A 23016-nucleotide genomic window follows, 5' to 3' on the forward strand; every position below is an offset into this window, starting at 1 on the left:
GTACTTTAAGATTTACTACACAGTTTATAAATATGTTCTCATTTTGTGCTCACAACAATCCTGAGAGGTAGGTTCTGTTATTATCCTCATTTTGCCAATAAGGAAACTGAAGCAGTCAGAGGTTAAATGACTTCCTCAGGGTCACCCAAACAGTATCTGAAGCCAACTTTGAATTCGGGTCTTCCTGATTCCAAGTTCACAACTCTATTCAATGTACTGCCTTAATCCATTTAATTTCAGGCCCAAACTAATAAGTAATATATAATTGACTCTACCTTAGGCAGCATGAAGGCCTCTAAAAATTGACACATAGTTTAAATGATTTTTCAGTGGAATTTAGAATATGTTGTATATGTGTATTCCAGGATTCTTTTTTATAACTTTGCATGAAATTTTTATCTGTAAAATTAATTGGGCAAGTAACTGTGCCACTTATCATCTAACCACTTTTTTGTGGTTAGATGAATATTTTTGAATATTTGATGTTTTTTTTACTATGATTTAAACTTTTGCACTCTTATGTCTTGTTTTCTCATTTAGATAACAACAAGAGAAGGTACCTTACACTATATACCTCTGTGTTACCAGAATGTCTAATAAAGTCTCTTGCTTATAGCAGGTATCCAATAAGTTTGTTGATTTCATTCATTATTTCCTGAAAGAAAATTTTCTTTTCTTTTTTTCTTTTGGTGAGGCAATTAGGGTTAAGTGACTTGCCCAGGGTCACACAGCTAGTAAGTGTCAAGTGTCTGAGGCTTAATTTGAACTCGGGTCCTCCTGACTCCAAGGCCAGGGCTTTATCCACTGCGCCATCTAGCTGCCCCTTGAAAGAACATTTTCAACAAGATCTCTCTGCGTTAGCCAAATCCAAACATCCTACCATTATTACTACCTCCCCTTTCTCTCCAAGCTTCTTCCCCCTTTTGATCTTTGCTGCAATTAGTCTGGTACCCTGCATGCTAGCCAATTAAATGAAACCCCTGTAAGAAATGTGAGAGCATCACTATGAAGTAAAATGTGCCCTTAAATAAAGGACCCAAGAAGAATGTATATTAAATAATTTGGAGTATGCCCCACTCTACCATCAACCATCCATATGTAGTAATGAATTTCAAGGACATAATTCGAATAAAAATCTTTAGAAATTGAATGGAGTTAGGGGTTCCTTGAGAAAAGTATAGAAAAAGTGCGATTTATTATAATGGTAGATTTTGTTAGTATGTTTCAAGTTTGCACATTCCTTCTTCTTCCAATTGCTAGTCCAGCACCACTTGCTCATACTGGCAATGGGGAAATTTTTAGTGTGAGCATTTATACCTTAGAAATCACAAATACTACAACTTAGGACTTGACTTATTGCTTTGTCAATTTTCTAGAATTAAGAAAGTGATGGAGAAAACATCAATAATGAAAAGTAAACTTAAAAGTATGCTGTGTGTACATTTTTTCCCGGCAGAGCTGGTTGTTAAATATTTACCAATACACTCCTATATATGTATACATATTGTTTCCCCTAATAAGTTCCTTTGGAGTAGGGCCTGTTTCATTTTTGTCTTTGTTAGCTCAACAAATAGTAGGTGCTTAATAAAAGTTTATTAATTTAATTGCTGTTCTATTAGATAACAAAGTCTTATGGCATTTCATGAAGATAATGTCCCATTTTACATTCTGAGGTCTGTGCCCAAAATAGAAGTCTCATTGAGTGCTGAGGGGTTTGATTCTTCTCATAGGGAAAGCAGCCTGAAAAAATGAACCACAAATGTTTACAGAAAGTATGACATTTTTCTAAATTAATGAAGAAAATAAAAATGGAATGCCAGCCAATGTTTGGCATTAAGATTGGCATTTTCTCTTGACTCTCTACTTTATTAGTCTCCTGTCAGTTCCATGAGGAAATATTTGTATCTTCTAAATCAATATTACATTTCCCATGGCAAAAGATAGCTTCTTTATCTTACAGACTCTTCTTCTGCGTTATAATCAATATCCATTTAAATATTTTGATAGAGACCTGGTTTTAGACTGTCAATTTAACTAATGGTGCTATAAAAGCATAGGCTTTAAGACTATGGTATCTGAAATTTCCAGGATCAGAATTCCAAGGTTAAATTTTCTAGCAAAGAATCTTGGCTGTTTTTAGGCAACATTCTTCTGAATGGAGTGGGAAATGATCTGGGCATGTGTGCATATGTGTGTGTGTGTGTGTGTGTGTGTGTGTGTGTGTGCACGTGTACAAACATAGACATAGATACATACAGACACCTCTCTCTTTGTTTCTCTGTCTCTGTCTCTCTGTCTCTGTCTCTCTCCCCTGCACCCCCCTCTCTGTCTTCATGTTTAGAGACATTAGACTTCTATGCAGTGTCAGGTAATAAAGTTCCTCATAACTGGCAATATTCAAGTAGAGGCTGGATGACTATTTTTAGCCACATTACAGAAAAAAAAATCTATTTAGGTGTGGGTTGGACAGTACAGCCTCTGAGAGTCCTCTTAAATTTAAGATGCAATGAATTTATGAAAAAGAACACTGCTGGATGAACACAAGGATGTATGCTTGAGATTTTTCAATTCAAATTTAACAAATTTTTATCAAACACTTGCTATGCAAAAGATACATGTTCAGGATACTGTTTGGTATTGGGGATATAAAGATAAAACAATAAGGAGATTACAACCTAGTAGGAAGACCAAATGTGCACACAAATAATTATAATACTTACATATGATTATTATGCCGAAGAGAGTGCTATGAGAGATCTGATGAAGGAGAGGAAACTTCCATTTGGGGTGAATAGGGAAGCTATCATGGATATGATGGTGGCTCAGATAAGCTTGGAAGGAAAAAGATTTTGAAAGGTGGGGAATCAGGGATTTTATTTTAGGCGTTAGATAGTTAGGTAGATAGGTAGATAGATAGATAGATCAATAGATATAAAGGATTTTAAGTGCTTACTATGTGCCAGGCACAGTGCTATGGAATGGAATAGACTGCCACAGAAATTTGGGGGTTCCCTCACACTGAAGGTCTTCAAGTAAATGCTGAGTGACCATTCGTCTGGTATCTTTTAGAGGAGGAAGCAACAAGATACAGAGGACAAAGAGCTGGACCTAAAATTAGTCCTAGGTTCAGATCATACCCCTGATTCATTAGTTATGTGACTGTGAGCAAATGACTTAACCTCACTAAGCCTCAGTTTCCTCATCTATAAAATAGGGATCACAATATCTCTATGAAGTACCTCATAGGGTTGTTGAGAAGCTTAAATGATATAGGTAAAGGGTATTGCAAACTTTAAATTGCTATGTAAATGTCTGTTATTATTCAGGTATGGGATGGGTCTTGTAGTCTTTGAGGACCCTGCCACTTCTATGAAGTGGAAAAGGAGATTTTTGTTCAGTATAATGGAAAGCTACCTAACAAGCAGAGCTCTCCAAACTTTAATGGGCTGTTTCATGAAGTAGTAGGTATCTTGTCACAAGAAATTGTCAAGTACAAGTTCAATGACCTCTTGCACAGTGTATATTAGAGAGGATTCTTGTTCAGGTAATGGCTATTTTAGATGGCTTCTCAAGCTGGTCAGTCATTTAGCACTTATTAAGTGCCTGCTCTGTTGCAGGCACTATACTAAGCATTGTTGATAAAAGAAAGGCACCTCCTCTTGCCCCCCAAAAGACAGTCCTAACTCACAGTCTAATGAAGGGCACAACAACTATGTACAACTAGAGGTATAGACAGGCTAGATTAGGTGTAGTTTCAGAAGGAAGGTATTAAGGGGGATTAGGAAAGACCTCCAGCACAAAGTGAGACTTTAGGTGGAATTTGAAGGAAGCCATGGATGCAGGGAGGTGGAGATGAAAAGGGAAAACATTCCAGATATGGGGAATAGCCAGTGGAAAACTAGATTTTTTTTTAAGGCAATTGGGGTTAAGTGACTTGCCCAGGGTCACACAGTTAGTTAAGTGTTACGTGTCTGAGTCCAGATTTGAACTCAGGTCCTCCTGACTTCAGGGCCGGTGCTCTATCCACTGCACCACCTAGCTGCTCTGGAAAACTGGGTGTGAGAGCATATGAAGGGGAGTAAAATGTGGGACACCAGAAAGGTAGGAACTGGACAGGTTAGACAGGGCTTTACAAATCAAACAGAGAATTTTGTATTTGATCCTAAAGGTAATAGGAGGCCACTGGAGTTTACTGAAAAGGGGCTGCTCTTGAGAAAAATTGATGAATGAAGGATGCCCTAGAGTGGGGAGAGACCTGAGGTAAAGTGATCAGGTCATTGCAATAATCCAGGCATGGGGAGATGAGGGCCTGCACCAAGGTGATGGCAGGATCAGAGGAGAGAAGGGAGTATATCTGAAAGATGTTAGGAAGATTGATGTTGGAGGTCCCTTCCAACTCTGAGATTCTGTGATGCTGACAGAAGACACATGACAATAATAATGCCATTTTATAGCTCTTTTCACAGTACCTTATATGCGTTATCCAATTTAATCCTCACAACAAGCTCGTGAGGTGGATCCTGCAGGTATTATTATCTTCGTTTTATAGATGTAGATACTAAGGCTTAGAGAGAGTAAATGACTTCCTATGGTCACACACAGTAAATACCAAAGGTGTGATTTAAACCCATGTATTTTTTTAACTCAATCCTAATTAAGACTCAATACATTATGCCGTGATATTTTCCACAATTAATTCTTTGGAACTTCAGGTTTGGGGATCCTTTTCATCAGAGCTCAAGAGGTAGATATGGCAGTTCTCTCTACATAGAGGAGATAAACGGATGAGATTAAGGGAAAGAATTGTGTAGAGAGAGAAGAGAGGACCAAGGACAAAGCCTAGCAACATCCACGTGTATTTGGACAGGAGTTCTTAATCTGGGGGCTATGAATTATTTTTTTTTCTTGAAATAAGGTCTGATTATTATTTTGATTTCCTTTGTAATACTATATATTTTATTTCTACTCCTTAAAAAAATTCTGAGCAAGGAAGGGTCCAGGTCCAAAGGTTTCACTGGACTGCTAAAAGGATCCATGACACAAAAAAAGGTTGAGAACTCACACTCTAGGGGAAGAGGAAGAAGAACCAGTAGTGACATACCTAGAGCTTTTTCCTGGGGCACAGAAATTTAGAGGGGGCACTGACAACTTGTTCAGTCTTTCAGTAACACAGAAACAACTTAGCTTAGCATCTCATTAGCACCTAGTTAGTTTAGACAGGAAGGTACCAGGTAATATCTTCCGTTTCCTTGACTGCCCTGATTCCTTGATCTCACTGCTTCCCATAATGACCCTAGCAGCATCCTCAAAATATCTTGGAATCTCCATTCAAAGCACACTTCATGAAACTTGTCCTGGGTTTGAACATTGTTGATATAACTCTGCTTGGGAAGAAGGTGGTCAAAGAGGTAGAAGAACCAGAAGAGATCGGTGTCAGGAAAACTAAGGAAGGAGAAAGGATCACGAAGAAGGATCACATAGAAGGGACCAAATCCTACCCTTGAAAAGTAAATGGAATACATGTATGTGATAGAGTAGTAGAAACTAGGCAGTTTAATTGAAACGAGTCATACTGATGAGATGTAACTTTTAAGTACATAAGTAGCAAGAAGTCTCTTGTAACTTTTTTTCACTCATCTTTTATGGAATTGGTTGTGTTATTACATGAAGCTCCACATAACTTCCATATTGGTCTTTAAGTCACTAAGCCTTTAGAGCTAAGATTACTAATGTTTGTAGATATAACCAATGTTTTAAGGAATCAAAAAGAGAGAGAGTGATTTTTTTCTACATCATGAGCTGTTCCCTCCCAATCAGTGCTATTAAGAGATAGCCCTAGCGTCTCATAGAGAACATGGAAATCTTGGTGATTACTGAGGGTCAAAGGAACTCGGACGGGAAAAAGCCACTGTAGCTTGAGCCCAGCTGACAACAATAGAGAATTCGAAGGTAGAAAATACAGCTATCCTCAATTGGGGGAGCATCCATTTAAGGCCATAACTGAGTTGGCAGATGAAGATGGTGCCTGTGGCATTCATTCTACAGGCAGAAAACAAGATACATTTAGAGCTGGAAGGGACTTGGAAGTCATCTAGTGTAGCCAACTCATTTTACAGATGAGGAAAATAAGGCCCACAGATGTTAAGTGATTTGCCCAAATTAACATGGATAGTAAGTGGAGAGATGGGAAATTGAACTCAAGGCCTCTGACTCCAAAATTTAAAGACATGACTATACTCTGTGCTTCACCCTCCATGATATTTTTCTGCTGTATGTGGACCTCCCAGTCCCTGATGGTTGTTTTAATCTTGTTGTGCCCAGGTTCAAATCATATTTGACTGCCTGGTTTTCTGATATGCTACTTTTGTGTTTTAGCGTTGGGACAGCTATCTAGTTTTGCTATCTTGTTTTTTGAAATGGAACATAATGACAGGACCATGACATCAATCTATTCATCCTCCCCCGGCTAGCAAATGCTCTCTCAACCCATTAATTATCTGCTAATTCCCAGCTCCTTGTGACCACCTTCAGTGACAGGGACTCCACTTCCTTCAGAGGCAGCCTTTTCTAATACTAGATAATCATAGTTGTCAGAATATTCTCATATGCCAAGCCCAAATATGGCTTCTTGCCCCTTCACTCAAATGTCCTCATTGATGGCCTTCTTAAAAGATGAGGTAGGATGTCACCAGGCAGGAGAAAATGGCAAGGTCAGGATTCTTGATGGAGTCAGATCAAAGTAGGGAAGGAAAGAAAGGCAGGGCATGTTTAGGTAAGAATGAGCAGCCTGGTTTGGAACTTCTCAGATTCGACTTTCTATAATACTTATTTATGTATCTTTGGTAATGTCACCATTTGACTATGTCATTTGACTGGCAGCTAGGTGACACAGTGCAGAGAGCATTGGATTTAGATACAGGAGCCCCGAAGTCCAAATCTGGCCTCAGACACTTACTAGGTGTGCAACCCTGGAGAAGGGACTTAACTTCTCTGCCTCAATTTTCTCATCTGTAAAATAAGAATAATAAAAGCACCTACCTCCCAGGGCTGTTGTGAGGATAAAATGAGAAAATATTTGTTAAGCTCTTGGCAAAACTTAAAGTGCTATATAAATGCTAGCTATCAAGACCAGAAACAGTTAATTATGTATTTTTTTCAATTGATGAACATGTTTTGCTCTTTCTCCAACTTTTCTTCCCACTAAAAAAATTCCCCAAAACTACTATAAACATGCATGTTTGTGCTTACTATCTTAAGTATAGGGCTTTGTATGCAGTAAGGACCTCATACATTTTTGTTGAGCTGTATTGAATTGGAATGTCTTATTCAATAGGATTTTAATTCAGTGTAATTCGGTTCAAGGAGCATTTATTAAGCACCTACTGTATTCTAGCATGGGAGATATGAAGGAATGAAAGCTAAATGATATTTATGAGGATAGTTATGAGAATATAAAGCATGTACTAAACCATTTGGAGAGCTGAAACATCTGGGATGGGGGAGGGTGGGATAAGAAAGATGTCCTATAATAAGCGTTATTTGCACTTGACCTAGAAGAGTTCTAGGAATTACAAATGGTAGAGGTGAAGAGGGAGGGGATCTCAAGACATTAATTAGTTAATTTTAATTAAACTGTGGCCAGTGGCCCTGCACACCCAAAACTTATTCTCTAATGATATGAATGCTTGTTGTCTTATCTCCATCTCCCTACTCCTCTAGAGGGTTTAACGAGGGTCGTGACTGTGTCTTATTCATTTTTTTATATCATCTCTCTCTTTTGCAGTTCTTAGCATACTGCCTTGCACATAGTGGTGACACAATAAATATTTAATGAATCAAACTGAATTTAAATAGTCAAGAACTGAATACATGAACCTACACTATAAGGTAAATTTTTAACTCTTTCAGAACACTTTGGTTCATTTGTAATTCCTATCTGGGATGTTATTATCCTATCTGGGATGTTATTAAAGTAATACACAATAGGTGATCAAGACACTTTATAGAATTCTAGATCCAGAGAAGAGTTGACAGCCTGAATTATTTTGATTAGCTACGTAAATGACATAAATGTATAATTAAGTGACTCCTTAGAACAATACAGCCATGTACAAGATGTATAAGACATGTTCAAGAAGAAGAAAGCTTTTGCTGATCCCTCCCCTCTTGAAATCTTTCAGGTCACTCATTTGTTCTCTGCTATGCCTCTAGAAGATGTCATACTTAATAGGATTTTATAGGTATACATCTCATCCCTCCTATTAGATTGTATGCCATGTGATGGTAAGTATTGTTTTGTCTTTGTTTTCCCAGCCCTTGGTACATAATTGGTCCTTAACAGATATTTGTGTAGATGAATTGAATTGGTATTTAAGTTTCCAAGGCTGCAAAGAATTAACATATCGGTCATCCTAAAGAAGCACATGAACACTAAGGAAAGGTAAAATGAAGTCCAATATCAAATGCATTTGGTTTATTGGCCAATCTGAATGTCCTCCCTTTTATTCCCTCCCCATTTCAATGGAAGGAAGCCATGAAACCTCTACTTGCTCTTCCCCCTTTTAAAAATTCTTTTTTCTTCATTTTCATAAACCTTTTATTTTTTTATTAATTTATTTTTAGTTTTCAACATTCACTTCCACAAGATCTGAGTTCCAAATTTTCTCCCCATCTCGTCCCTCCACCCAACCCAAGATGGCATGCATTCTGAATACCCCTTCCCCTAATCTGCCCTCCCTTCTATCTCTCCCCCTCCTTCTCTTATCCCCTTCCCCTTCAATTTTCCTGTAGGGCAGGATAGATTTCTATACCCCATTTCCTGTATATCTTATTTTCCATTTGAATTGAAAACAATTTTTTAATATATTTTTTTAAATGTTGGGTTCCTTTTTTAAAAATTCTTGAGCCAAAGGTACAGTGCCCCAGAATTCCATAAAGTGAAATGGATTTGGGCCTGTGACTTCAAAATTTTTGCCTTCTCTAAAATACTGTCCACTAGCAATGAATGAGTCAACGACAGCCATGAAATGCCTATGACAACCCACAAAAATTGACTTCCTGAGCTTCCAAATGCAAGTCCTTTTTCTTAGTCCCTCTTCTTCCTCCCCCTTTCTTCCTACATAAGTATAAAGTTTTCCACTTTTTCCATATGAGGAAATTTTACAACTCTAAGGTAGGATATTTTTCACACATTGCCATCTTTGTCCAATTTTATGATCTTGAAATTTATTGTTTAAGAAGAAAAGCAAGACTAGTCAATATAGAAACATTGCTCTGCACTGACTAGCATTCTCTAGGTGGGGCAATCCCAAAGCATTTGGCTTTTAGTTGTACTTATAAATCTTTCTTCTATTATTTGAAATGCTAACTTGTGCACATTATGGTCTCAGTATGGTGAATCTCACTGTAATTCAGTTTTCTGAAAATCAGTCATCTATGGGCCCTGTCTGTATGGCTAGAAAGTGACAAGACCGATTTCTCTTAAACCCTCCACAAAACCAGTACTAATCCTCTATAATCCTAATTCTTCTGATTGACAAGGCAGCTGTCAAACCAAATGCTTTATTAACCAGAATACTCCATGCTCCAACCATGACTTTAAATGAACTGCTCCTGATATCCCTTCTAGATGAGGTAACAAAGTATGGTACTCTGGAGACTTCATTTCAAAAGAACTCCAATTAGAACTGGACATTTGAGTTTTGGAAGAAGTACAAAGGCTCTGGGCCAGGGAATGGGTCTCTTCTCTTGGAATATCAGGGTAAATGGGAAGGGGTTAAATAAAATAAAGGGTCCTGAGAGCTGATGTTGAGAATGATAATCAGAGAGACTGTATCATTGTAATCATCCAAGAAATACCAAGTTTAACACTGCTGATTCTATGATTAGGCTATCAGAATTTGTGAGTTGGACAATGGCTCCAGAGGTTATCTACTCTACTTAGGAATATCCCCAACAGCTCTGCCATCTAGCCTTTACTCTGGTAGCAAGTAGACTAATGTCATTGACAAATATATTTTAACAAAATGATTGAAAGGAAAAGGGGACATCTGGTCAACTTTTAATTATCCAGATATCTGGATAATTTTAATTACCCAGAAACTCAATTAAGTATTAGATTCCTTTCTTTATTAGTACTGGAGCTAGGGGGAACCAACCAGAGCCTTACAGAGCTGGTGAACAACTTAGCAAGCAGCTATAATGTCACTTTGGTGTGTCAAGGTATAATGTAGCTGGGTCACTAAAGGAGAAAACAAAAAATTACTATTACTAATGAGTATGAAGACTGGGCACAATCCCACTGCCACTGAGAAGAATTTACATAGTAGGAAAGAGGTGATCAGACTCAAATAAGTCTTTGGGGATTGGAGAAGGTTTCAGCATGACTCTAAGAGGCTTCCTAGAGATGCCCTTTCACAATGGTGTTTCTTGTGTGTTCCTTGAACTATTTGTGGGAAGGCAGCTGGTGAGCAATTGTGGTATGTCTGTATCTCCCTATCTCAGGTGGCCGATGTGTGACTCTTGGTGCTAGTAACACGCTGATAAATGTTTAACAACTGACTCTCTGAAAAAAAAAATCCACAAAACACACTTTAAAGTATAATCTGCATTATGTTCTCCATCACTTTCTTATGTTGAGATCAGGGGTTAGAAAACTAAAACCCCTTGGTCCTATTTTAATTATCCTTCTTTCATAGGATAGAAACAGGGCAAAGGCTAGATTTAGCCCTCAGCCTTTAGTTTACCAGTTCTTGATCTAGATAATCAATAGAACAATAAATCAAACTGTGATTTACAGTATTTGCTGATGTCCACACTAAAAGTTTAACAATTGTCTCTTACAAGCTAGTTTGAGCTGGATCTAGAATACCCACATATATGGTATCTTCTCTAGAGTGGGAGTTCAAGTACTAGAAAGGTGAGTATATCATACCTTGTGACTCCAATAAAAGACAGAGTATCTCTCAAAGATGGAAACTGTTTTGAAACTTTTCCCTATCATCCCAGGAATGATTTGCAAATTTCATTAGATTGTAGGCCCTTGAGGGCAGGGACTGCTTTTTTTTTTTAATTCTCCACTAATTAGCACAGTACCTGGAACAATAGTAAGTGCTTAAACAAATATAACAGCCCCACATACTCCAGTGCACCGTGAAGTAACATTTAGAAACAATTTTTCAGATAATTTGCCGGCCCAATGGTGCCTTTCAGCACAAAAAATAAAATGTTGTATTTATGTGGTACGTTTCAAATGAGACACTCAAAGTGTAAAGTCAACTCTAGATCCAATCCATTCTGGGGTACAGTAAAATGAATGGTACATATCAGGTGAGGAAAAGGGTGAGAGGTTTATGCTATTCGGATATAACAGGTTGCCAAGAATACTCAGTAGAGGTAGAAATCTAGGTTTGTGGGAAGGAATTAAATGGAGACATACTGATCTTGTCAAAGGCAAAACATATTCCAGAACTCCTTGCTCCTATCTGATACCCAGAAGCCTAAGCTACAAACCCAGATCCACAGGGCTAACTATCTGAAAGGACAATTGACATTTGAGCACCAAATTCCAAGGAATATGGAGATCTCTTATGTGAAAATGTGATTTTTAACATTCACTGTTTCTATGTTTTCTGGCCAATTGGTTTCAACAGACATTACTGGAGACTAGTTCTACTTACAGGTCATTTGAGTTGTCAGGTTGACAAGCATTATGTTAAATGCCTATTGTATGCCTCTAAATAAGAATTTTCAAAGTTGTGACTATGCATTTTGTTCATTTGAATTACAAAGCGAGGAGAAAAATCAAAGCATTAATGAGGCTTATTGGACAGCTTACCCAGGGATTCCACCCGATTCTAGCTTATTCGCGATGTCCACGTCCCAGGACCAAACATCAAACTGCCACTTCCGGAGACCCAACACTCCACAGAGCACTGATCCAGAATGGATGCCTATGCGCATGTCAATGTCATGCTTTGTCCTTGACCTAACATACCTGTTCAGAAAAGTCAACACATATACACATTAGGAAGGGAAGAAACTCATCCTCCACATCTGTGTGCTGCCAAAGCCCTGCTTGAGAGCTGGGGAACATGTGAACATGAGGAATGAGGAGAAATTTGATCTTGATCTTCACTGCGTTCTTATCAGGACAAGGGAGAATGGAAATATAAATAGCACAGAACAGTTGATATGCTTGGAAAAGACAGACACAGACAGTTGAATAAAAATTATTGAATGGAAACCTTGGATATTCAGTAGAAAAAGTGCTGAATGGAAAGTCAGGAGACTTGGGCTTAAATCTTGGGCTGGCCACTTGATACTTAGGTGATCTTGGGCAAATCCCTTGACATTGGTTTCCTCAGCTGTAAAAGGGGTGGGGTGTGGGATGGAGAAAGGTTAAACAGATGGTCTCCAAGGTATTTTTTAGCTCTAAACCTATGATGAACTAAAACTCTATTCATAGTCAAAGCACCCTACATTAATTCATTTATTCACACATCCAGAAATTTTAGAGGAGACAGGACAGAAAGGTGTGGGCACTCAAAACTTTGGCATATGATGATAGTGTGAAGCAACTAAGTCTTTCTAATCTATAAAAGGGAATGCTTAGAGGAGGTAGAGGCATAAACATTTAAATTGCATGTACTATGTGACAGGCACTGTGCTAAGTGCTTTTTACATATATTGCATTTATTGATCTTCACAACAATCCTGTGAGGTGGGTGCTATTATTATTCCTATTTTTACAGTTGAGGAAACTGAGGAAAACAGAGGTTAAGTGACTTGCTTAAGGTCACACAGTCAGTTAGTGCCTGAGGACAGATTTGAATTCAGTTCCCCTTAATTCTAAGCCCAACACTCTAACCACCCTGACACCAGCTTTTGGACCAGCTAAGTGGTGCAGTGGATAGAGTCCTGAGGCTGGAGCCAGGAAGACTCGTCTCTCCAAATTCCAATTTGACCTCAGACACTTACTAACTGTATGATCCCAAGCAACTCACTTAACTCTGTTTGCCTCAGTTCTTCATCTGTAAAATGAGCTGGAGAGGAAATGGCACACCACTCCAATATCTTTGCTGAGAAAATACCAAATAAGGCCACAATCAGTCAGACATGATTGAAAAACAAAAGATCACCAGCTGCTTCCCCTTAGAGGAGTCAGATCAGGGATTTTGAACTATTGGGACTGTTAGCTATCACTTAGCTCATTTCTTTCATAATACAGATGAGGAAAATGAGACTGTAAAGGTTAAATGACTTCTTAAAGGTCACCATTAGAGTATATAAAAATCTGGATTTGAATTCAGGTCCTCTGACTCCAGACTCAGGTTTGTTTTTCAAATTTTCTTCCCATAATGTTATGAAATCATAGTCTTCTCTGAGTATTTGAAGGCTTTCACACAGAAATAACAGCAACTGGCCTTGAGACATACTTTAAACTTTAGATAGTGCTTTACATAAATGATCTCATTTGATCCTAACCATAGCCCTGTGAGGGAAGCACTATAGGTATTTTCCCCATTTTATAGATGAGGAAACAGAGGCCAAGAGAGGTTAAGTGACTTCCCCATAGCTATCAAATATCAGAAACAAGATTTAAACCTAAGCCTTTCTTGACTTTCCAGCACAACTCTCTTTGCATCACACCATGTTGCTCTCAAAGGGAAGAAGCATTAGAATTTTTTTTATCTAGCCTCAGAAAGTAAAATGAGTAGCAATCAGTGAAATTATAGCGGGCCTGTTCCCTCCTTTCCACTTCTATCACTATTTCCTTAGTCAAAGCCCTCTTGTCTGGACTATTGGATTGTTGCTGCTGTTGAGTAGTTTCAGTCACGTCTGACTCTTTGTGACCCCAGTTAGAGTTTTCTTGGCAGAGAAACTGGAGTAGTTTGCCATTTCCTTCTTCAACTCATTTTACAGATGAGGAAACTGAGGAAAATGGGGTTAAGAGACTTGCCTAGGGTCACATAGCTAGTAAGTATCTGAGGTCAGATTTGAACTCAGGTCTTTCTGACTTCAGGCCCAGCACTCTGAGCCACCTAGCTGCCTATTTGTTATTGTCCAGGCATATCCAACTCTTCATGACCTCATCTTGGTTTCTTGGCAAATATACTGGAGTAGTTTGCCATTTCCTTCTTCAGTAGATTAAGACAGAGTTTAAGTGACTTGCCACAGGTCACACAACTAATGAGTGTCTGAGACCGGATTTGAACTCACATCTTTCTGTCTCTAGACCTGGAGCTCTATCCATTGTAGCATCTAGCTGCCTTGAGTATTGCATTAGCATTCTTATTTGTCCTCCTGTAACCAGTCTCTCCTTCACTCTATCTTCCACATCTTTCAGATTGATGTTCCTAAAGTGCTGGTCTGACCATGTCGTACTTCTGCTCAAGAATCTTCAGTGGCTCCCCATTGCCTTCAGATTAAAATTTAAATTCCTGTTTGGTGCTTAAAACCCTGCACAATCTGGCTCTAGTCTACCTTTCTGGGATGTTTCCCCATGATTTCCTCCTGTTAATTCTATGTTCCAGACAAAATGACCTGCTTGCTGTTCCTTATACATAACTGTGCATCTCATACCTTCACACCTTTGCCGAAACCTGGAATGTTCTCTCCTCTCAAAACTCCTGGTTTCACAAAAGGTCTTTCCTGAATCTCCTTCTTGTTAATTCCCAGGCTGGTCTCCATTCACTGTGTATTTAGTCTGTGTTTACTTATCTATGGACATGTTGTATCCCCCCTAGTAGAATGTAAGCTCCTTCAATTATATTCAATTCAATAAACATTTATTAAACACCTCCTATAAGCCAGGCACTGTGCTAAGTGCTGGTGACCTAAATATGAAAAAGAAAGACAGATGTTGTCCTCAAGGAGCTTACAGTCTAATAGGTGAAGACAGCACATGAAAGGAAGTTGGAAGAGGAGGCAGGGAAGCAAAAGATATTTTGTTCAAACAAAGCCAAGCTGCAAATATAAAGTGGAGAGCCCTGGAATCAGGAGGGCCCGAGTTCAAATCCATCCTCAGACACTTACTAGTTGTATGACCCTGGGCAAATCACCTAACCCTGATTGCCTCAAAAAAAGTAGAAAAAGAGCTGAAAGTCCATATCCTGTCCTCTTTAAAGGAAAGCTTTGACAGGAGTTTAGTGACCCAACCTCCAGTCTTCCAGTCACAGGGGAGAGGAGGTGAAGAGAGTGGGGATGATGCTGAGTATCCAAGACTGAGTTAAACAGTGTGGTCAGGAGATTCCAAGTGATCCACTCATCCCAGGAAGGGCATCTTGTTGCTTGGAGTTGAAACTAGCCTCAGTTGCAGATGAAAAGTGGAAAGCAGAGAGTTCCTTGAGGGCAGAGAGCATCTAATTTTGGAATTTTCATTCCCACCACCTCATAGGTGACTGGCACGTAACATGTGCCTAAAAAAATAAAACTTAAACCCCCTATTTGTCCATTGATTGATTGAAGCAGATTTTTGGCATCCAATTTTGGGCAACACTAAGAAAGTCATAGCTTCCAGGAATAGGAGGTTATAGTCTCTAGTTGGACCAAATCTGGTACATTGTATTCAATTCTGTTTAAGACACATCAGTTCAGGAGGAAGAGTGCCAATTTGGAGAGCACCCAGAGGAGATCAACCATGATTGGCCTGGAACCTATTTCATATGAAGATCATTTGAAGAAATAAGGAATGTTTAACATGGAGAAGAGAAGATTCAGGAGGGACATGACAACTATCTTTAAGAAAAATTAGGCTTATTCTATTTGGTCTGAGAGGAGAACCAGTGTCAGTGAGTCAAAGCTGCAAGGACTGAAGTGAAGACAAAGTTTTCAATAGTAAGAGCTGTCCCAAAATAGAATGATTTGCCTTGAGAGGTGGTGGCCTTTCCATTTAAGGTCTTCTACTTGAGGGGTAGCTAGGTGGCTCAGTGGATAGAGCACCAACCCTGGCGTCAGGTGGAGCTGAGTTGAAATCTGACCTCACAAACTTACTAGGCGTGTGACCCTGGGCAAGTCACTTAATCCCTGTTGCCTCAAAAAACAAAACAAAACAGGTCTACTTGGGGCTGGGGGACTATTTATAAAGAATGCTGTTTTGAGGACACCTCTTTGGATACTGGTTGGACTGGACGGCTGCTGAAGTCTTTCCCAAATCTAAATTCTGTAATTCTGCTCCACCGCCGGAGATTAGATTACCACCTATGTCTCCTACGTCAGAGACACTGGAGAAAGGATTTCTTACTCACGTATGGTCTGATGTCCTTCCTAGTTTTGAGGTTTTCTTATCTTTTTACAGTACATATTATGTACAAAACACTGTTTTAGCTGATAGAGAAGATAGATACAGATATGAGGCATCCAGGTGATCCAATGGATATAGTACTAGGCATGGGGTCAGGAAGGATTAAGTTCAAATTCTGCCTTAGATAAACTTACTAGCTGTGTGACCCTGGGCACGTCACTTTGTCTCCATTTGTCTCAGTTTGCTCATCTATAAAAATGGGGCTAAAAATAGCACCTACCCCTCAGGTTGTTGTGAGGATCAAATGAGATGATATTTGTAAAGAAATCTGTAAACAATACATTATGTACATGTTAGTTGCTCTTATTATTATAAAGAAAAGTTTTGTTGTTGTTATTCAGTAGTTTAATAATGTCTGACTTCACAATTTCATTTGGGTTTTCTTGGCAAAGATACTGGAGTGGTTTGTCATTTCCTTCTCCAGGTTATTTTACAGATTAAGATATGAGGCAAACAGGGTTAAGTAACTTGCCCAGGGTCACATAGCCGGTAAGTATCTGAAGCTAGATTTGAACTTAGGAAGATGAGTCTTCCTGACTGCAGGTCCAGCACTCTATTTCCTGCGTCACCTTGATGTCCTGAGACAAAAATACTTGCTCTCAAAGAGTTTATAGTACAGAAGGATAGCATGTGCTTAAGAAGAGAAAGTAAATGAAAGAGGTACAAAACAAATTGCCAAGAGTCTACTCCTGACTTCATCATTAATTGTCTGTATGACTTTGGTTAACCTCCCTAGGTGACCTCTAAGCTCTCCTAGCTCTAAATATATGTTCCTTTGGAAATATATAAAATGACATAATATGAAAAGATAAAAAGAGATGAAAGAGGGTGGAGGGAAGAATAGGCAAAGGTAAAAAAAACTGGATAATGTTAACCTTATTAGGTAATATTAGCAAGAGAATATACATTTTAATAGGAGGTGATTGAGGCTAATTGTTCAACATCAGAAATATCACATCATGAGAAAATGAAATTGTATGATGGCACTGTAGGCTGCTGTTTCTTTATGGTAAATTTGGGATATGAGTCAAACGAATGATGGACATGAAATTATTTCCAATCTGATTAATTATTCCCAGACATAGAATCTACTTGGAAGTCAAGTGTTGTGATTGGCCTCAGTTTTAAAAAGCATTTTATGAACTTTGGGGAGAGACTGTTGCCTGGCTGTTTTCTGGAATGAAGTGAAGAAAATTTTTCTTTATGTGAATCACCCTGCTCTCACTGAACCCCCAAAGACAATTTTCTGTGTTTCCATCAATCACTAACACTTTACTGGTGATTCTGGGGACAGGAAAAAATTATTCTGTCTTTTCAGATTGAGGCTTTCAATTTGAGGACTGAAATCATGGTGTTGTGATTACAGCCCTCCAAAAGATATCCACAGAGAAGTCCTGGTTAAACCTAAGTCATGCCAAGGTACTAGAAGTGCTTTTACAATTAGGAAGACATCAATGACCAAGGATTTACATGGAATCTGAATGAGTAGAAAACTTTCCGCAAAATATTGAAAGCATAGTAAACACATTGGCATTACTTTGTGAGCTCATTAAGGGTAGGGCCTGTCTTTTGCCTTTCTTTGAATCTTCAGTGCTTAGCACAATGCCAGGCACATAGTGGGGACTTAATAAATGCTGACTGACTGGCAGGGAGCAGTTATAAAGACTCTTGGGACACAGCATCATTTTCCACCTCTGTCTCATGGCGGTTGGTTGTGCGTATGTCCTGTACCTTTGCACTATACTTATTCTCAATACTCCAAAACATTATAATCTCATGTATGTGAAAGTTACCTCAAATGATAGATTGTAACCTATCTATGCCTATTTATCCTGTGTGACCTTAATCCATATCCTCGCATAAGACTTCCATAGAAGGTCCACTCAACTTTCTGGAGGCCTTCTTCCCTTTCTCTTGACAAGAAGATGTGCAACAATGGAACCATTTATGGTCCACTTATCAATGCCTCACCCTTACCACATAGTTACCTCATCTCCTCTTCTTTTATAATATTTTGGTGACATCATTTGCCTCTGCTTCTCTTTGGTGCTTCTCTTTTGTAATGCATTGCATTCTGCACGTAATTACCATGCATCTCTCCATTGCCTTCTATGTGGGATTCATTTTTAATTGTTTGGAGACTTCTGTATTCCATTTCTCAATGACAAACAATAGCTTTGATATAATTTTGATATTAGAAAGATGGGCTTTTGCCTATGTTTACTCTCTTCACTTGGCAAGAATTAATGTCATTCTTTAGCTTCTTTTGCCAATTTTTTACCAAGGCACTGGAGGTTGATGGTGTTTAGGTTATTATAAGGGTCCCATCACTTCTGAGTGTCAGGCTCTGTGACCTGACAGGGTCATATTCAAGATAACAGAAAAGGGATAGGCAGTTATTGTTAAGGATGTCATTGTCAGAAATTTGGGGGAAGAAATGTATCATCCACGACTCCTTGGTGTATTCTATAAGAAAGACTTCAGAAAGCTTACAGCGAAGCCCAATATATGAGACTTTTTCAAAGGTACACACAGCACAGGGGAACACACAGAGGCCACAGACTGAACCAAATTCTCTAGAGTTACATTGCTTTGTTGTGAATTCCTAATTGGCTTTCTTTACTCTCCCTCCTATCAAAGCAACCAGCTCTGCAAGAATAGCATATAATAATTCAGGCATGCAAGTGAAGCAGTGAAGCAAGAAACAAATAAAATCAAGGGCAAACAATGTACAGATTTTGGTTTGGTCAGAAGAACATTACAGGGGTCTCTTTGTTGGCACTGAGGCAGTACTCTGTTGTTTTGCCCATACTTGGATCTGGGTCTCAGAACTGGGTGGCAGTCCCAGGGCTAGGAGTACTACCGCAGCAGAGCTTGTGGCCACAGTGGAGGGAGTATCTTCCTGACAGTTCCAGGGCAGAAAAGAGTGCTTGTGGTTACTCATAGACCAGAGCACAGGCCAGGAGAGTAGAAAACACCTCTCCTTAGATCATACCACCTTGGAAGAACTGAAAACTTACAGGTCCTTAGAAGTATCTCTGAAAACAGCTGCACAAGACCTCTGAAGCTTGGGACAGCGAGCCCTCCACCCTGGAAGCAAAGTTCTACATTAACAAAGAGTCAAAAGTCAAGTAATAGGATAGGGAAATGGGCAAACAACAACAACAACAAGAACAACAAAACTTTGACTATTGAAAGTTACTGTGATAACAAGGAAGATCAAAACACATACTGAGAAGACAACAAAGTCAAAGCTCTTACATCCTAAGCCTCCAAGAAAAATATGAATTGGTCTTAGGCCATGGAAGAGCTCAAAAAGGAGTTTGAAAATCAAGTAAGAGAGGTAGAGGAAAAATTGGGAAAAGAAATGACAATGATGCAAGTAAATCACAAAAAACAAGTCAACAGCTTGGTAAAGGAGACACACACACACACACACACACACACACACACACACACACGCTGAAGAAAAATAACACCTAAAAAAACAGACTAGGCCAAAGGGTAAAAGAAGTCCAAAGACTCACTGAAGAAAATAATTCCTTAAAAATTAGAATGGAGCAAATGGAAGCTAATGACTTCATGAGAAATCAAGAAACAATAAGACAAAATAAAAAATGAAAAAAATGGAAGACAATGTGAAATATCTTATTGTAAAAACAACTGACCTGGAAAACAAATCCAGGAGAGATAATTTAAAAATTATTAGATTACCTGAAAGCCATGATCAAAAAAAAGAGCCTAGACATCATCTTTCAAGAAATTGTCAAGGGAAACTGCCCTGATATTCTAGAACCAGAGGGTAAAATAGAAATTGAAAGAACCCACTGATCACCTTCTGAAAGAGATCCCAAAATGGAAACTGCCAGGAATATTATAGCCAAATTCCAGAGCTTCCAGGTGAAGGAGAAAATATTGCAAGCAGACAGAAAGAAACAATTCAAGTGTGGTGGAGAAGAAACAATTCAAGTATGGTAGAGCCACAGCCAGGACAACACAAAATTTAGTAGTGTCTACATTAAAGTATCAGAGGGCTTGGAATATGATATTCCAGAGGGCAAAGGAGCTAGGATTACAACCAAGAATCACCTACCCAACAAAACTGAATATAATCCTTTGGGGGGAAAATGGATGTTTCATGAGATAGAGGACTTTCAAGCATTCTTGATGAAAAGACCTGAGTTGAATAGAAAATTTGATTTTCAAATACAAGACTCAAGAGAAGCATAAAAAGGTAAATAGGAATGGGAAATCATAAGGGACTCAATAAGGTTCAACTGTTTACATTCACATGGGAAGATGATCTTTGTAACTCATAAGACCTTCCTTATTTTTAAGGTAGTTAGAAGGAGTATGTATAGACAGAGGGCACAGGTATAAGTTCAGTATGAACGGATGATATCTAAAAAATAAAATTAAGGGGTGAGAGAGAGGAATGTACTGGGAGAAAGAGAAAGGGAGAGGTAGAATGGGGTAAATTATCTCACATAAAAGAGGTAAGAAAAAGCTTTTACAGTGGAGGGGAAGTGGGGGAAATGAGGGGGAGTAAGTGAACCTTAGTCTCATCAGAATTGGCTCCGAGAGGGAATAACATACATTCTTAATTGGGTATAGAAATCTATCTTATTCTACAGGAAAGCAGGAGGTGAAGGGAATAAGGAAGGGGGGTGATAGGGAGGACAGGTAGGGAAGAGGTAGTCAGAAGCAAAACACTTTTGAGGAGGGAGAGGGTGATAGGAGAGACAATAGCATAAACGAGGGGAATAGGATGGAGGAAAATACAGTTAGCAACGGTAACTGTGAAAAAAAATTGAAGCATGTTTCTCTCATAAAGGCCTCATTTCTCAAACACACAGAGAACTGAGTCAAATTTATAAAAACAAGAGCTATTCCTCTATTGATCAAAAGATATGATCAATTTTCGGATGAAGTAATCAAGCTATCTATAGCCATATGAAAAAAAAATATTCTAATTCACTATTGATTGTAGAAATGCAAATTAAAATAATTCTGAGGTACTACCTCACACCTATTGGATTGACTAATAGGACAGAAAAGGTAAATGACAAATGTTGGAGGGGATGTGGAAAAAATGAGACATTAATACACTGTTGGTGGAGTTGTGAACTGATTCAATCATTCTGTAGAGCAATTTGGAGCTATGCCCAAAGGGATAAAAAAACCAGACGTACCTTTTGGCCTAGCAATACCATTACTAGGCCTATATTCCGAAAGAGATAAAAAAGGAAAAGGAATAGGACCTACATGTACAAAAATATTTATAGCAGCTCTTTTCTGGGGGCAAAGAATCAGAAATTGAGGGGATGCTCATAAATTGGGGAATGGCTGAACAAGTTGTGGTATGTGATTATGATGGAACACTATTGTACTATAAGAAATGATGAGTAGGATACTCTCGGAAAAACCTGGAAAGACTTGCATGGGCTGATGCAAAATGAAATGTACTGTATACAGCAATATTGTAGTATGATCAGCTGTGAATGACTTAGCTATTCTCAGCAATATAATGATCCAAGAAAACTCTGAAAGATTTATGATGAAAAATGCTATCCATCCCCAGAGAAAGAACTAACGGTGTCTGAATACAGATTGAAGCATAAAAAAAGGTGGGATATGAGATGAGTTGTGAAGGAAGCCAGGGAAGACAAGAGGCAGCGACAAAGAGGGAGAGGATTTTGGACATGGAAGACATTGATTGAAAAAACATGGAGATGGAGTGGAGTCTGTAAGGAGCAGCAAGTAGGCAGATATAGCTGGATCAGAGAGAATGTACAGGGAATAAAGTTCAAGAAGACTGGGACAGATACAAAGTAGGCAGGTTGTGAACGTATCCTTTCAAGTGTGCCCTGGATCCCCAAACACCAAAAAGCCGTAGATCTAAGTAAACTAATAAGTGCTCAATCCACTGCTTGACGGGCCTAGTTATCTTTTGAATGACTATATCCTGTATTTTTGCAACATGCTATAAGGCTCTTGAAGGCAGGAATTATCTTATACCTCATTTTATCCCCCAATGTGCCTAGTATAGGACTTTGCTCAGTATAGGAGATCAATAAGCATTTCTTAATTGACTGGTGGCATATCTCAACGTATCTAAAATTGAACTCATTATCCTCTTCTCCCAGGCCCTCTTCCTAACTTCCCTATCATTGTCAAGCATGCCATTATCTACTCATAATCCAAGTGCCATCTTTAACTTCTTATGCTCTTTTGGGCCCCATATCCAATCTGTTGCCAAGTTCTATCAATTCTATCATTGTTGTTGTTCAGTCATTTCAGTCATGTCTGAGTCTTCATGACACCATTTGGGGTTCTCTTGGCAGAAATACTGGAGCAGTTTGCCATTTCCTTTTCCAGCTCATTTTACAGATGAGGAAACTGAGACAAACAGGATTAAGTAACTTGGCCAGGGTCACACAGCTGGTAAGTGTCTGAGACTGGATTTGAACTCAGGAAAGTGAGTCTTCTTGACTCCAGGCCTGGCACTCTATCCTTGTAACATTTCTCATATATACCCTCTTCTCTTCTCTTCTCTTCTCTTCTCTTCTCTTCTCTTCTCTTCTCCTCTCTTCTCCTCTCTTCTCCTCTCTTCTCCTCTCTTCTCCTCTCCTCTCCTCTCCTCTCCTCTCCTCTCCTCTCCTCTCCTCTCCTCTCCTCTCCTCTCCTCTCTCTTCTCCTCTCCTCTCCTCTCC

General features: G+C 38.9%; 1 protein-coding gene across 1 annotated transcript in view; it reads right to left on the minus strand.

Annotated features, from left to right (window-relative positions):
* Nucleotides 1-23016, minus strand: part of LOC114030674 (adenylate cyclase type 8) — a 361242-nt gene that overhangs the window by 146918 nt on the left and 191308 nt on the right. Inside the window, exon 6 of the mRNA XM_027845528.1 lies at nucleotides 11837-11995. Within this exon, the coding sequence (XP_027701329.1) occupies nucleotides 11837-11995 (159 nt within the window). The remainder of the gene's footprint in view (nucleotides 1-11836; nucleotides 11996-23016) is intronic.

Source organism: Vombatus ursinus, unplaced genomic scaffold (assembly GCF_900497805.2).
Source record: "Vombatus ursinus unplaced genomic scaffold, bare-nosed wombat genome assembly UNPS02014973.1, whole genome shotgun sequence".
In the NCBI taxonomy this organism is placed as follows: Eukaryota; Metazoa; Chordata; class Mammalia; order Diprotodontia; family Vombatidae; genus Vombatus; species Vombatus ursinus.